Source organism: Artemia franciscana, chromosome 4 (assembly GCF_032884065.1).
Source record: "Artemia franciscana chromosome 4, ASM3288406v1, whole genome shotgun sequence".
In the NCBI taxonomy this organism is placed as follows: domain Eukaryota; kingdom Metazoa; phylum Arthropoda; class Branchiopoda; order Anostraca; family Artemiidae; genus Artemia; species Artemia franciscana.
In genome coordinates, this window is record NC_088866.1 from 12,909,161 (window position 1) to 12,926,958 (window position 17,798).

The 17,798-nt window shown below is 33.0% G+C and overlaps 1 protein-coding gene across 2 annotated transcripts in view; it reads left to right on the forward strand.

Annotated features, from left to right (window-relative positions):
* The window catches only part of LOC136026013 (probable chitinase 10), a 120,557-nt gene that overhangs the window by 24,630 nt on the left and 78,129 nt on the right, over positions 1–17,798 (forward strand). For both annotated transcript variants that reach the window (XM_065702162.1, XM_065702161.1), the window contains 3 exons: positions 7,025–7,094; positions 11,830–12,429; positions 17,455–17,634. In XM_065702162.1, the coding sequence (XP_065558234.1) occupies positions 7,025–7,094; positions 11,830–12,429; positions 17,455–17,634 (850 nt within the window). The remainder of the gene's footprint in view (positions 1–7,024; positions 7,095–11,829; positions 12,430–17,454; positions 17,635–17,798) is intronic.

Sequence of the window (17,798 nt, forward strand, 5' to 3'; positions counted from 1 at the left end):
AAAACAGAAAATAAAAACAGATACCTGTGCTGCGTACATAATTCTCAACAGAAGAGCTTAGAAAATTTTGTTTTTGCGACGAAATAGTTCAACCAATCAAGAAATCGGAAAAAAGAGACAGGTTTCATATTTTCAAGCCAAACAACCACGGCGTTTGGTTGTACACACCCTGTAGTGCTTTTTCATAAATGAAAATATTGGTTTGGTGTCAGGAAAAGGGGAATATAGCTAGTTTTAAGCAGAAGCAGTGTATTTGAGACCACTTCTAAGAAACGTGCTATCATTTTTCTTGAAGAAAATGTCAGTGAAGTCGACGAAGGTTACGGCGACATTTCACTCTGTCTCTGTAACGTAAATTTAGTCCTGTTGTGTCCTACTGTTGATTGGCATGCTTAAGATCGCTCACAATATCCCACTAACTACCACCATGCTGTCTCTTTATTAGCACAAAACTGTGCGTTCAACGAAGTTATCTGTTGAGGGCTTGTAGACCCGTCCGTTCAGCTCAGGGCTTGTAAAATAAATTTGAAGGTTGGCCGTATAAAAATGAGATGGAAATTTGGATTATGAATGAAATTTTAAATTGCTCTGTATTTTTAAGATTACTATCTCTAGAAAGAAAAGGAACACCAATTACCACAGAAGCTGTCAAAGCTCAGGAAAAGCAATCTAAAATGATATTTCTTCTTTCTATTAATATTGGAAAACAAATAACACCTAGCATTTGTTCTTCCTTTCTAGAACAAACATAAAAGAGTTAAATAATATCTAATTCATCAAATGTGGTATAAAATACGTATTTGTTTATTAGCTCTTCATAATTCAAGTAAATATGCAACTAGATCCTTCAATTCTTCCATAATTGGAATGACTGGAATGAGAATTGGAACATTTTCCCCTTACTTACCTTCCTAATAACTAGTCAATACTGGAGATTATCCTCTTCCTCTCTTCTCCTGTTTTCAACTTCACGGAACATTTCGTAATTTGCCTCGTCTGCAATGGTTTGGCAGCTCTTCTGCATATAGAAGTGTCCAACGAAATTGTTAGAAAAAGACAAACTATAATTGTAAACAACTTGTCTAACTGTTCTTTCAATTTTTTTAGAACAGAATAGCTCTTCAATAAAATACGCAGCTTGGTCTTTACACCAAATTTTATCATTTGGTGATAAGCTCCATATGCCAATAACTTTGGTAACTGCCATGATCTCCCATGATTTTCCTGTGACCTATTTTTCCTTGCTTTAACGAATATGAGCTTCTCTTCCCGCAAACAAATCGTCGTGTGCGTACCTAGATTCACCATATATGCTTATCAAGCAGTTCGTGGTAACGAACTGTAGTAAGGAGCGACTCGGCTCAATAGTAACCCAAACTAAAAAAAAAGGGAATTTTGATATCAATAGTTAGATCAAGAGAATCGAATTTTTTATGCTGATTCTAATTATGCGAGTTTCATCAAGTTTAGTTTTGCCCATCAAAAGTTACATGCCTGAGAAAATTTGCCTTATTTTAAAAAATAAGGGGAAACACCCCCTAAAATGGAATATTAACAGAAATCACACAGTCAGATTAAGCGTATCAGAGAACCCTACTGTAGAAGTTTCAAGCTCCTATTGACAAAAATGTGGAATTTTGTATTTTTCCCATAAGACAGATCACGGATGCGTGTTTATTTATTTGTTTTCTTTTTTTTCCTTTTTTTTTCATGGGTGATCGTATCAACCCATTATTCCTAGAATGTCGCAAGAGGGTTCATTCTAACGAAAATTAAAAGTTTTAGTGTCCTTTTTAAGTGACCAAACTAATTGGAGGGCACCTAGGCCCCCTCCCACGCTCAATTTTTTCCCAAAGTCACCAGATTAAAATTTTGAGATAGCCATTTTATTCAGCATGATCAAAAACCTAATAAGTATGTCTTTCGGCACGACTTACTCCCTCACAGTCCCCGGGGGAGGAACTGCAAGTCACAAACTTTGACCATTGTTTACGTATAGTAATGGTTATTAGGACGTGTACAGACGTTTTCAGGGTGATTTTTTTGTAGTGGGGAGGAGGGGTTGAGAGAAGGGGCTACGTTAGGGTATCTTTTCATGGAGGGCTTTTTTGTGGGGGAAGAGAATTTCCGTGAAGGGGGTGCAGGATTGTCTATCATTATTTAAAAAAACAGTGAAAAAATAAATATGAAAAAGTTTTTTCAACTGAAAGTAAGGAGCAGCATTAAAACTTAAAACGAACAGAAATTATTACGCATATAGGGTTCACCTCCTCGTAATACCTTGCTCTTTACGCTAAAGTATTTTTAGCAACTTCAACTATTTATTCTACGGCCTTTTTGATTCAGGGGGCTTCCTTAAGGAATTGGGACAAAATTTAAGCTTTATTGTAAAGAGTGAGGTGTTCACGAGGGGGAGACATATACGTAATAAAAACATACGAATATAGAAGCTCGTTACGTAAGTTAATTCGTAAGTTGTTTATATTTTTTACTAATAAAAACTTTCGTAAAAAATTAAAAGTTCTAGTTGCCATTTTAAGTAGCCAAAACATTGGAAGGGAACTGGGCCTCTTACCCCGCTCCTTTTTTTCTCAAAATCATCCGTTCAAAACTATGAGAAAGCCATTTAGCTAAAAAAAAAAATAATATGCAAATTACGGTTTTAAAAACATCTATTTATTCAAAACGCTCAGAAATTAAATAAAAATAACAAGTTTTTAACTGAAATTAAGGAGCGGCATAAAAATTTAAAACGAACAGAAATTACTCCGTATATGAAAGAAGCTGTTCCCTCCTCAACGCCCCGCTCTTTACGCTAAATTCTTTTACTTTTTACAAAAGTAGAGTTGAGAGAAAGAGTCAAACTTTATCGTAAAGAGCGGGGCGAACAGCCCCTTTCATATACGGAGTAATTTCTGTTCGTTTTAAGTTTTAATGTCATTCCTTACTTTCAGTTAAAAAAAACTTGCTTTTTTTCTTTAGTTTTTCCTTATGAGTCGGCTCGTAAAGTTTGACAAAATACTAGAATTCTTCTTTTATTTTTAAAATGCGTATGTGTAAAATACGTGTAATATGTGTAAATATGTGTAAATACGTACCCGTGAAAGTCAGAAATAAGGATGTTTAACAAATATTTCGAACATACACCAAGCGACTATGTATTTGTTGACATTCATCATGTGCTAATGGTGTGCTAATTATTTAGTGCTAATTCATAATGGTGTGCTAATTATTTGAGGGGGATTGGAGTGGGCTATAGGGCTGGAGGGAGGAGCGTTTTGAAGGGGTTGGGGTGGAGGGAGTTGTATTTGGATGAGGGTTGTTACAATGGGGGTGTTTGAGAGAAGGTGATTGTCTTTTTTCTTTTTTTCCTTTCAATATTATTTTAATTAGTGTAGGATGCTTCTAGGAAAATTAATGTAAGTTTTTTTGGTTATTATTTCTATTTAGGATGTCTTTAGGAATGTTTATGTGGTTAATCGCTACGCGTTTGCAAAATCTAAATTTTTCCCTAGCGTAGTAATTTATATCTGTAATAGTTTATATTTTTGTTTATTATGTAAATAAAAGTCAAAAAAGTTGAGCATTTCTAAGGTTTATATTCCTGAGATCCTAACCTAATTTCGAAACCAATTCTGAGATTTATAACCTAACCTAACCTGTCGGTTTATGTTTGAAATATTTTTTAAATATCCTTATTTCGGAATTATCTCAGGCGAATGGCGACATTCATCAGATTTTGGTCTTTCACGTTAACATAAATACTCTCAATTTTGGGACTCCTGACTTCCAATTACAAATGTTTTAAACGTTTTAATTTTACACCTAGTGTGTTTTATTTTGGGGGGTCACGTGAATGACAATGCCAATAAAACACTTCCTAGTGCAGAAATGTTCATGTCTATGCCATGGCCTAGTCAAAGAGGTCAAAAGCTGATGAAGCTTTCGGTTTCAAACTGTAAAATTAAAATGAAACTGGGTGTTTCGCTATGTTTTTTTTCTTCTTGGTGAGAGCCTGCATATAAGCAAAAATATTTGCTTCATTTTTCCTTAACCGAATTATCAAATTTTGAGGTTTTACGCGTCATTAGCTCAAATATTTATATTATGTGGAAAGTGATTTAATCCTCGATTTTGGTTAATAAAAAAGAATAAACGAGGTAAAGTTGTTTCCGCTCAGTGATTTTCGTGATTTTTTCTATTATTGGTGGAATGGTATAAACGCAAGTTGAACAGGTAATCGGTAAATCGCAGTGTAAAAAGCTGTTTGAAGCCCTTTTATTATCTATAAGCAATGCTTTTCATTAACTTTTGGTACATGCATATGACTATATATTGTCGACAGTTGTTTGGCTATGATACATGCTTGCTCTGTCAGAAAGTTCCTCATCTTGGAAAAATAGTGTACTAATTAAACTATAACGAAAGAACGTTTTATCAGATCTTGCTCCTTAAAGTTAAATTAAAAAAAAGACAAATCTTTTAAAGTCAAGGTAAGGAACAACATAAAAAAATTGAAACGAAGAGAAACAATTCCGTATATGAGGGTGGCTGCCTCTTCATCAACCCTCGCTCTTTACGCTAAAGTCTTAAAGTTCTTTAAAAGATATTTCTTATTCAAGTTCAACCACTATTGTGTCTTAGCCACAATAGCACAATATTTAGCACAATATTGTGTCTGTGCAGCCTTTCTTAAAGCATTGTGACAAAAAGTCAAGTTTTAAGGCCTTGATTAAGTGAACTGATGGAACTCGAAAATCCCATGTTAAAATTGAAAATTTATATTTAAAAAGCACTCATGTATTCATTGGCAGAAGATACCGCTTTTAATATCAGGCCGTAGCATCTTGAAGATGCAACAAAATGTTTGCTAGGATTTCGCTCTATTTCCTCTAATTGCTTAGAAATCTTAGAAAATGTCTAGCTCTTTTTCACAAGTGTACTCTATGAAGGATATTGCTGTTAGAACAAAATCGGTACTATCATGAGCAGAAGACAAAAACCTGTAACATGATTGCAACCATTTTTCGATGTATTTTTCTTTTTTTGAACAGTCCCATAGAATATTTTCAGCTACCTGAAATTTTTACAAGTTTTTTGCCAGAAAGAATCGTTTCAGATCGCCGATAAAAACCCTAGAGACCCGATTGACAAGCTGGTATAATTAACCTGCTATTTCCGCCAATGAATAAGTGCTTTTTGAAGGGTTTTTACCAATCGACGGTCTCTAGAGAATTGAGAGACAGAAGGCTACCCTAACCAGGACTTCCACTTCTCATGTTTACTCCGTATATGAAATGGGTTGTCCCCTCCGCAATCCCTCGCTCTTTACGCTAAAGTTTGACTCTTCGCCACAATTCTACTTTTTAAAACAATTAAAAGCTTTAGCGTAAAGAGCGAGGGATTGCGGAGGGGACAACCCATTTCATATACGGAGTAATTTCTGTTCGTAGTTTTATTGTCGCTCCTTACTTTCAGCTAAAAAAAATTAGTTTTTTTTTTATTTAATCATATCAAAGGATCTGATATGTGTTTGGATGTAAGCACTGAAATTGGATACTTGCCAATTAAGGATATCCATAATGGCTTTAAGGCAGCTACAATTCTTCGAGAGTATGTCGAAGAAAGGAACCTCACATACGAGGACGCTAATGTCCAAATTGTTCTCAGAACAGTAAGGGAGTTCTACCAGGAGTTTATTAATCAAGCGCAGATTAGGTTTGATTTTTCAGCCCCTATATTTAAGCACTTGGTCATGCTTGAACCATGTAAGGCTGCAAACATGGAACCACCTACGCTGCTACCGTTCTTCCACTTTTACAGCAGTCCAGACTGGGACAAGAAGAGAATAGAGAGTGGGTTGAGGAACATCATTACACTAGAAGTTCCTCTGCTTTTCGAGCGGAAAATTTTGTCAATGAAAACGCCTTGCGGGTCACTGAGACTTAAGAACCTTCAGAAGGTATCTTCTTTCACTTCGTTTTTCAAATATTGTGGTGGAAAGGTTCAAGACAGACAATAGAAACTCTCTGTCATCTGAATCCTTAGGTGCATGTCTGCACTCTCAGAGTGGCTTCAAGAGGGTTGGACCATCAGTGGTGGATAATCCTCTATTGTGGAAGAGATTTAAAATGGTAAAAGCCAGTGCAACTTCTGAAGAATATAGGGAAATACCTATTATAAAGCCTTAGTCTGATGATTTATTTTTGTTATCCTAGTTGGAAGTTGATATTAGATGTGTTCCTTAGTAACGAGCGAACTAACTAGGTGGTAATTAGGTGAATCTCCCTTGTAGGTGCAACACCAAACCCCAGTGAGTAAAAACCAGACACTATTAGGAGCGCAGAATATGTGCCTATTAGTTGAAAGCTGAGTTTAAATAGAAATGAATGATATAATGATCTGCTGCCAAATTTGGGTTTCAAATAGAACTGTATGAAGCCTGATAATGATGAGTCACAGGTACCACATTTTTATTCAGGAACAAAAAAGAAATATATATATATATATATATACATATATATATATATATATATATATATATATATATATATATATATATATATATATATATATATATATATATATATATATATATATATATGTATATATATATATATTAAGGAGGAAAAATGAAATTATTCTGAAATCGGGGGGGGGGAGTATTTCCTCAGTGTAAATACCAAAATTGGTATATTCCAAAAACTAGCCGGCAATTACCCTCCCCCTGTTCCCCCTCTTAATTGATACCCGCAGTACGTTGAGTCTTTTCGACTCAAAAGTAAAAAGGCTTGTTATGTCCACATTGTGTTTAGACAGGTTTGAGCTTTTGCCGGCTGATAAGTATTTTTGCAATTTTATTGAAAGGAATGATTTTTGAGTTTTCCTCAAAATCACTTTCTCGGGTTGTATGGAGGTCTAACCCCGATGATGTAAAGTTTTTGAAATACCGAAACTTTTAGCCCGATCGATAATATATTAATCGATTTTTACATACACAGCTAAATTAGTTTGTATTTTTCAGATGAATTTCGACGGACCCCTTTGGGTTTGTTTTATTCTACAAGCTCTGATTCTTCCCGTTTTACTGGAACGTAAGTTGTTCAAATTATATTAAATTTATAATCTTAATAGATGTACAGAATTTCCCAAAAGAAGTTCCCACTAATCGTCCCACTCACTGCTTTTCGAACTGGAGGCTAGTTGCCCCCTGGGTTTCTCGCGGAGACTTGCGAAATTAGATAGGTATAAATTTGCTTAATAGCTAATTCATACTAACGACTCATGCCAAAGAATTTTTAATAGATTTGGTCAGCTTTACCCTGAAAAATTGATCGAAAATAATGTAGTTAACTCAATCTTTAGAATAAGTTAAGGTTAATTCTTCCGTTGAAAAACGGAACAAAGTTACGTCAGTCAATTTGCCTGAAAAGGGGACTAGATTTTTGTTTGGATGTTTGAGTATTAGATTTTTGTTGGAAGATTGGGCATGAATCTTTATGTAGTTAAGCTTTGTGACGTTAGTTTGTACGTAACAATGTAAGAGGTACACAACTTAAAAAATTAAGGCTGAGTTTTTGATCGTCCAAGTTGCACCTTGTGCCTTTTCTCGGTTAATATTTCAGCGTACCATTTATGGTTATTGGGTATCAGGAGCGGATCCAGGATTTTCTTTGGAGGGGGGGGCATGATAGATTGCTTCGATAAACTTTGCGAACAAAGAAATACCCGCAATTAAAAGGGAACTTTTGACAATTATGTGTTGTTGGTAGGAAGCGGAAATGGTCGTAAATTTCATTCAAAATCTAGTGAGGGTTTAAGTTCTAATAAACCTGTTGAAATTAAAATGGTACAAAAACATTGATCCAAAAGAATAGTAATTTATAAGAACCCCACCGTAAAACAAATAAAAAGCTGTTCACCATCTAAAAAAAATGATATTTAATATTTTCTGCATAATTTTTGCCTTTGAATTTCTGACCATGATAGCGAGTGAGTTAAGCTTTTATTGTAAAAAAAAAAAAAAAAAAAAAAAAAAAAAAAAAAAAAAAAAAAAAAAAAAAAATGGTTTTGAACCATCTTTTGGGGTCATGCATTCTTTGTGACAATTTGTATAGGTCAAACCATTTAGTATGTTGCCTAACTTTATGGCATCGCTTAGTAACTATGATAGTAATGAAGAGTGGGAAATGAGGATAAAGACACAATTTGTATATTCGTAAAAGATAATAAACATTAAATATTAGTTCTTTCAGGGGTGTAACAAGAAAAACAGAACGAAGAAGTAGAAATGCATAGAAGACATTTAAAACGAGGGTTTTAAGTATAGGCATTAAAGCATTAACTAATCATTGTTTGTTTTTAAAAAATAGTTTTTTAATAAATAGTGTCAACTTTGACAAAATTTCTAAAATTTACTAATAAAAATTTTACTTTTCATGACAACGTAGCATATTTCTCTGTTTTCACTCCCGCTATATCTATTTATTACACAGTCGGTTTAGAGCTCTTCGTTAGTATTTCCTCTTCTATTCATCCTAAAATATTGGAATAAAGACCAAAATCGTCAGAAAAATAGGAAATCTGATAAAGGTGCATGTAGGTATGTGCTTCAAACTAAGTATATTGGAAAATACTCCTTAAAAAAAAACAAATAATTATGTATTTGTTATCTTTGTATTGGATAGGTATAGATAGGTGATTTAAATCTTAAGGGTTTCAAACTGTGGAGATTTCTAATTAATTTTTTTATTATCTTGACATTTTCAGATATTCGATTCAAACATTTAAATCTTGATATGTCTGTTGAGCACAAAAATAAAAATTTGAAATTTGACTCAGATTTAGCATTAAGTAAGAGAATTTTTCTTCAAAATTTTTTATTTATAAACAACTAATCGTGTAACATGATTGGACGGCATGTATCAAAATAAGGATAAAAATCCACAGTGGTATATATAGTAGACAATTTTATGGACCAATATATGCAACCCCTATACAAAAACATAACTAATTTTGTTGCTGGCTGGTATTGAGAAGGTGAGAAATTCTGAAGTAATATTGCAGTTGCATTCTGTTTCCGTGGTTAACTCAAGTGGTGGGAATTTCCCCCTTTTATCATTTTTTTCTTATTTTTAAATGTTTGAAGAAAATTAATGTCATTCCACTGATTCAAACTGAGAATTCAGAGACCCATCTATACCAGCTAGATAAAAGAAAATAAACGCATAATTATTTGCCTTCTTTTATAAACAATTTTTTGAAAATTTATTCTTCTTGAATGATTAACTCCAACCTTTGAAGGAGTATTTTGCCTCATATACTTAGTTTTAAGTATATACTTATACAAACCTTTATTAAAGTTTAGAGAGTGCGGCCTTTATTTTAATGTTTAAGGATGAAGAGTGATTTGTCATATAATGTAGAGCTTCAATTAGATGAAAATAGGCAATAAAGTTGCCACCATTGTGCCACCATTTTGGTGAGCACACCAAAATCCAAAAATTAAATTTATAGTTTTTGCACTTCTCATACATTTACTTCTTATTATATAAATCCCCTAAAAAACAACAATGTTGTAAAAACTGCCCTGCTTTGCAAAAAAAGCAAACCCAAAAAACCGAAAGACAGATAAAAAAGTAATGATATCAATTTCTTTGCCTCAGTGCCATAGCAAGACTCGAAAACAAATTTTTGACAGTAAAAAGAATTAAATATTTTGCTTTTCAGCCCCGTTGTGACAGCACAATCTTGAAATATCATTTCGACAGCCTAAAGAAGTTAGGATTTTAAATTCTCCCTCCTTGTTATTACGAAATGAAGATTTTCGCCTCCCAGTTGGCTTAAAAAACCTAACCCACCTTGATGAACCTAAATTTAATAGTTTTTGGCAGTATGCGTCATTAGTAAAATCTAACAGAGACCACACAAAGTAACTAAAACCTTATTTCAAACTTGTTTGCAAAAAGAAACAGTTTTAAAAATTAAAAACTTACTAAAAACTAAACTATTAAAAACTAATTAAAAGAAATAACTTTCTTCTCAACCCAAACCAGAGCAAGCGGACCCAACCACAAATCCACCACTACGTCAGGGGGGGTCGCCCCCTGTATCCGGCACTGTGGGGTATCTCCTCTATCAATCATTAGTATGAAAATAGCTATGTGTCATCGCTTGTTTGAAGCTGCTCCGAACACAGTATATAGCCTTTTTTCTCTTATTTAGATGTTTTATATGGCGAATTACGGAAACTTTTTTTTTCGTTGAATTTTTTGTACTTTTGTAATTTCGCTGGATAAGGTTCTTACTATTTCAAGATGTCGCATTTTATGACTCGAAATAAATCCAAGATCTTTAATAAGCCAAGTAATTTACAAATTTTTATGCCAAGCGTAAAAGTTTTGGTATTATGATAATATTTCAACAAAACACCGAAATGTAGTACCGAAGCTACTATTATAATGCTAATGTGTAATAAAGACGTTGCTGAAAAAGATGGCAGGAGAGATGAGCTTATAAAACATCAAAGTTAATTTAAAAAGCAAACAAAGTGAATTTAGAAGCATTTTCTATGTCTTCTGCTATTAGGTTTCGAAACTTAATCCTTTATGGTTCATATGAAACAAATACCTCCTCCTAGTACACAAAAATAGATTTGTCTTAAACAGTTCTCAAAACACGTTTTTATTGATATAGCATAAGATGAGAGACAAGTTAGTACTTCACTTTAGAATGAACTGAATGAAAAAACAAGTTTTTTCAACTGATAGTAAGAAGTAACATTCAAACTCAAAACGCTCCAAAACAATACAAAATTCCAATTGTTTGTAGATACGAGCTTCAGACCTCTACATGGAATTCTCTGATATGTTGAATCTAATGGTGTGATCTTCACTAAGATCGCTTGACTTTTTGGGGTTGCTTCTAACTTTTTCAAAAACCAGAAGGCTTGTAGCTTTTTATGGGGAACACTAAGCTAACTTAATTTTATAGATTTGGAATCACCATCAAAATTAAATTCTATTCATGTATGTATTATTCCCAAAATTCTTTTTTTAGAGTTTCGGTTAGCCTATTATTGAGCCGAGTCGCTCTTTACTTACAATTTCTCTTTTATGAGAAACTTTTCTTCTCTATTACTTACAAGAACTCTTTTATGACAACCACGTGATAAGACGTTATCAGTAAGTAAAATGTGTCCGGTACGCTTGTCGAACTAATTTTTAGTTTTGAACATGACCGGCTTAAGAGCTTTGATACCATAGGTGAAACTAATGCTATCCCTTCCCCCTCCTCAATTGTGATCTTTTTATTTCTAAAATATTAATCTCACTGGAAGATGGAATGAAAATTTTCTCAGTTTTAATGTTTCCTGTAGTTGAAATATGTTTATATTTAAACATAAATATATTAAAATATATTATATATTATATATAATATATATATTAATATATATGTATAGATTAAAAGCTCGTAAACATATTATATTTCGTCCTTATTGAAAACTTACCGTATTTGGTATTAATAAATAAATAAATAAAAGATTGGGCCTGTTAGGCTCATATTTTAATATAAAAAAGAATGTCAATATTTAATTATAAATATTTTTCCAAAATCTGGTTTCCAATGATATTTAGGTTGTTGAACACGAACGGTGAATGACACTCTTGAGTTATGAGAGCTCCCATTTTCATTAAGAACCTAAAATGAAAATCTAAATCTTCGACTAAAAGGACATTCAATACACTTGACAATGACTACTCTGAAGTTTTAATTGTTACTACATCTTTCTTTATAACCTCAGAATAAATGTAAGTTATGTTTTTGTAGCTCAAGGAATAAGACGAAGTTTATTTAGACCGAGGCTACGCAACAAGACAAATCGAATTGGCCTCAGTGACTCATTACCAATACCAACCAATCTAAATCGACGTATGATTGACAACGTCGGTGATGAAGACAAAGAAGATTTTCGCCCGACCCGCAAAACGATCATTCGTCGCCCAGTGCTTAGGAAGGACAGCGTTTTCAGACCTCGCATTTCAGCACCTGAAATAGAGCCCATTCTTTCACCATCGCAAGAGACATCTGTTGCCTACAAGCTCCAAAATATTGGCCCCAAAAACAGTGGCAAAAATAAATTTAATCGTATTTCAGAGCCGATGGAAACAAAAAAAGCAAAAGAATATAAAGTGGTGTGTTATTACACAAATTGGTCTCAGTATAGACCAAAAAATGGCAAATTTATGCCTGAAGATATAGACCCTCAGCTTTGTACTCATATAATATTTGCCTTTGGTTGGTTGAAGAAAGGACGCATATCAAGTCTTGAAGCAAATGATGAAAGTAAGGATGGCAAAGTGGGGCTTTATGAGAAAATGAATCTTCTGAAAAAGGCTAATCCAAAACTCAAAGTTCTTTTAGCTATTGGTAAGAAATATTTCGTCTTCATTTCTTTCTATTTTTCTTACAGCGATAATTGTTTAATACAAAGTACCAATAATAGCAGACATAGTATATTCCGTCCTTATTGAAAAAAGTGTGCAGTTTCTAAATCTTTTGAGAGCCGTGAAATTAATCTTATTTACTCTTTAGCAGCAAATCACACTTTTAAAATCCGTGCCTCCCATAAAATTGGTTTTTAAATTAATAATAAAAGACACATCATCAGGAAAGGTAGATGCTCAAGTTTCACTTAGTTTGTTGAGATCCACTTCTCAGAGGGTAGACCTTCTATAAGGTCTGTAAATATTCTTTTGCAGTTCTGAAAGAATGTATAAAACTAAAATGATGATGTTAGAACCTTGCAGCAAAGCATAAATATATGTAGTATATCGATTTAATTACTTTTCTTTCACAATATATCCCTCTATTCTCTCATTAACCAATTATAGAATTTAACCGATTATTATTATTTACTCTTAAAGAAGATAATAAACTGAAACGCTGATTCAGTCAGTTGATTAGAATACAAATAAAACGAAATACATTCAGCCTCTTGTAATTTCTTTTCAGGTAACATATTCATCCATTCCTCTCTAATGCCTCAAGGGCAAGATAATGGTTAGATAAACCTCATCTAGTCTGTGTCTCAAGTGATGAATTCAGTCATCAAAATTTCTGGATTTAAGTCTTTTTCTTAAACATCAACAAAAGAAGAACAATAGTGAATTATTTTCGCAAGACGGTATAACCCTATATTTGAATGAATATTTCGACCCTATGTCCAAAGTTGAACTTTGCTGAAGTAAGGATGCTGGGACTGTTTCAAAATTTTCCGTTTTTAAGTTTTAATGGTGGTATTTCAATGTAAGTCACTTTTCTTATGTATATTTATGTTTTGCTGAGGACAGCCCTTGAACATAGGGTCGAAATATTCATTCAAATATAGTATTACATTGTCTTCCGAAAAGAATTTTCTATTGTTCTTCTTGTTGTTGATGTTTATGATGGGAAAGCACTGTCGTCTTCGTCATTATTTAACAAAAATATGAATGAAAAAATTTCGAAAGATTTACTTCTTAAACGACTTGCTTAACAACAAAAACTATGGCCACTAGGAAAATCAAAATATCTTTAAAAACATTTACTTGTGGGATAAACCAATGAAGGACGGCCTTATTCCCTTTACATTGACTTTGTTTATTAGGACTTGGTTGACTATAGTCCAACCAGGACTAGAGTCCTGGTTGGACGTCCCTGAAGTAAGGATGCTGAGACTGTTTTAAATTTTTCTTTTTAAGTTTTAATGGTCGTATTTTAATGTAAGTCACTTTCCTTATTTATATTTATGTTTTGTTTAGGACGGCCTTTGGACATAGGACCGAAATATTCAATCAAATATATAATTCTATTGTCTTGCGAAAAGAATTCCCTATTGTTCTTCTTGTTGTTGATGTTTATGATGGAAAAGCAGTGTAGTCTTCGTCACTATTTAACAAAATGATGAATGAAAAATTCATAAGATTCATTTCTTAAACGACTTGCTTAACAACAAAAACTATGGCTAATAGGAAAATAAGAAATATCTTTAAAATCATCCATTTGTGGGATAAACCAATAAAGGACTGCCTTATTCCCTTTACGTTGACTTTGTTTATTAGGACTTGGTTGACTCTAGTCCAACCAGGACTAGAGTCCTGGTCGAACTTCGCTGAAGTAAGGATGCTGGGACTATTTTGAAATTTTCATTTCAAGTTGTAATGATCACATTTTAATGCAAGTTTTTTTCTTTTATATATTTATGTTTTGCCGAGGACGGCCTTTGGAAATGAGGTCTTAATATTCATTCAAATGTAGAATTCAAATGTAAAAATTCAAATGTTATGTCAATGTTGCCATTCAATGTTGCCAGTCAATGTTGCCGCATAATTTTTAACGGGGAAAGAAAGTGTTCCATCGCAAAGATGGAAGTTGTGCCCAGATGATCGTCGACGACTTTTAAATCATTAAAGAGCATGTCAGTTTTCTTTGGGTACTGTCCACTAAATTTGGACTTGAGCATCATATTTCTGCACTTACAGTTCCAAAGTGCAGGCCAATTTTTTTTTTTTTTTTTTTTTTTTTTTTTTTTTTTTTTTTTTTTTTTTTTTTTTTTTTTTTACTACCTAAAAGATTATTTGGTAATGGGTAATAAGATTTTCTATTATTCAGGCCAGAATGGAAGTTTCGATACGGTCGTGCACAGCTTTCATTATTGACTTCCATCGCAAGCCAAATTACAAGTGACTTCTGCGTGATAATTTTAGCATTGAACTTAAAACGAAGTAGAGACAAATTCAAGAGTCAAAATTTGCAGACTAAAAATGTTGGAAGGAAATTTTCAAATCATTCATATATGAAATCCATGACCTATTTTGTTGCCCTCATTAACGATAATAATTGATATAGAATATATATAATACATATATATATATATATATATATATATATATATAAATATATATATATATATATATATATATTTATATATATATATATATATATATATATATATATATATATATATATATATCTATATATAATATAGATAATTTATATAGAATACATTTTTGTCATTTAATAGGAAATTATTAAAAGAAAATTAATTTAAATTGAAGAAAGATCAATTTTCGCTTTACAGGTGTATTTTGTTTACAAGTTTTGTTTTACAATTAAAAGTTTTACAGGTTGAATTATAAACATCTGTGTTACCTGTGATTATGCTAAGGAAGAGTTGGGGCTTGTAGTAATTAAATATATAAAAAAAGAACTTTTTTTAAATGAAAGTAAGGAGCGACATCAAAACTTAAAACGAACAGAAATTATTTCGTATATGAAAGGGGCTGCTTCCTCATCAACGTCCCGCTCTTTACGCTAAAGTTTGATTCTTTCTCTCAACTCTACTTTTTAAAACAGTAAAAAACTTTAGCGTAAAGAGCGGGACGTTGATGAGGAAGCAGCCCCTTTCACATACGAAGAAATTTCTGTTCGTTTTAATGTCGCTCCTTACTTTCAGTTTAAAAAAATTTGTTTTTTTTATTTAATTTCTGAAAGTTTTTCAATCAATGCAGGTTTTGATTTTGGCTCTCCGCAGAGGAATAATTAAAACGGAATTTGCATTTTTTTTTTTTTTTTTTTTTTTTTTTTTTTTTTTTTTTTTTTTTTTTTTTGGCTAAATGGCTTTCTCATAATTTTGATCGAATGATTTTGAGAAAAAAAGGAGTGGGGGAGGAAGCCTAGTTGCCCTCCGATTTTTTGGTTAATTAAAAAGGCAACTAGAACTTTTAATTTTTACGAATGTTTTTATTAGTAAAAGATATACGTATCTTATAAATTAGCTTACGTACCGAACTTTTGTATTCTCATGTTTTTATTACATATATGAGGGTTTTATTACATTTATTACATATTATTACATACATGTTTATTATATGTAATAAAATGTTTTATTACATATATTTTATTACATTCATATGCGTAATAATTTCTGTTCGTTTTAAGTATTAATGCTGCTCCTTACTTCCAGTTGAAAAACTTTTTCAAATTTATTTTTTCATTGTTTTTTTAATAATGCTAGAAAATCCTGCGCTCCCTTCATGGAAATTTTCTTCCCCCATGACAAATTCCTCGATGGAAAGTTCCCCCAACATATCCCCCTCTTTTCAAACCCTCCCCCCAACCAAAAAATCCCCCTGAAAACGTCTGTACACTTCCCAATAACCATTACTATATGTAAGCACTGGTCAAAGTTTATAACTTGTAGCCTCTCCCACGTGGACCGTGGGGGATTAAGTGGTCCCAAGGTTTTTCAACTACGCTGAAAAAATGGCTATCTCAGAATTTTGATCCGTTGACTTTGGGAAAAAATTAGTGTGGGAGGGGGCCTAGGTGCCATCCAATTTTTTCTGGTCACTTAAAAAGGGCATTAGAACTTTTCATTTCCGTTCGTATGAGCCCTCTCGCATCATTCTAGGACCACTGGATCGGCACGATCACCCCTGGGAAAAAAAGCAAAGAAAAAAACAAACAAACGCATAAACACGCATCCGTGATATGCCTTCTGGCAAAAAAATACAAAATTCAACATTTTTGTAGATAGGAACTTGAAACTTCTACAATAGGGTTCTCTGATACGCTGAATCTGATGGTGTGATTTTCGTTAAGATTTTATGACTTTTAGTGGGTGTTTTCCCCTATTTTCTAAAATAATACAAATTTTCTCAGGCTCGTAATTTTTGATGGGTAAGACTAAACTTGATGAAACTTATATATTTAAAATCAGCATTAAAATGCGATTCTTTTGATGTAGTTATTGGTATCAAAATTACATTTTTTAGAGTTTTGGTTACTATGGAGCCGGGTCGCTCCTTACTACAGTTCGTTACCACGAACTGTTTGATTGATCCACATTGCGGCACTAAACAGGGATAGGGTCAATGATAGATTGAAGAAAGCTTATCCTTCATATAAAAAAGAGAGCTGTGACCTCCTCATTATTCAGTTAAGCACAGAAAGATCCACCGCGTAATATATGAAAAGTAAAAAAGATTTACAGATACAGCCAAATCGATTTTTTGGAAGGGGTAAGATGACGAAACCCCCCTTTCTCCACTTTTAAACGTGTCTCAGTTCAAACTCTTCTGAAATAATAAAAATCTTGCAAAATGTGAAGTTTCCGGATATGTGATGCTATAAAACTACTTGCAAAATTTTAGCACCCCGTCTCCTCAAATAAGTTGAACCTCTCCCGAACTGGAATCCTGGCTAACCCACTAAATTGAATTCCAGACTTGACGAGTCAACGGGTGTCTTTTTGGGATCCTCTTTGAGCTGCATTTTTCATGTCTGATAAAATGATAAGCCTCTGAAAATTAAGGTGTTGATTGATTAGATAAAACAGATGTGTATTTGATTTTTTGTTAATATTTCATCTAAAACAAGTTTAGAATATAATTGTATTTTCAATTTTTCAAGGTGGTTGGTCATTTGGAACCCAAAAATTTAAAGACATGTCAGCATCTCGCTACGCCCGGCAGAATTTTATCTTCAGCACAATTCCGTTTCTAAGAAAGCACAATTTCGACGGATTGGATTTGGACTGGGAGTATCCAAAAGGATCTGACGATAAGAAAAACCTAGTCAGTCTTCTGAAAGGTATAGGTTTTTATTTTTAATTTCAAACAAATCTAGGACAGAATAAATATTAAACAGTAGCGAAAATTCCTATACTCTCAATTAAAGATTTTTGGGACACACCAGTCGCATACCTTTCTTCATGACTCCGCCTTCTTTAATATTTATGCTTTGGTAGCGAATGA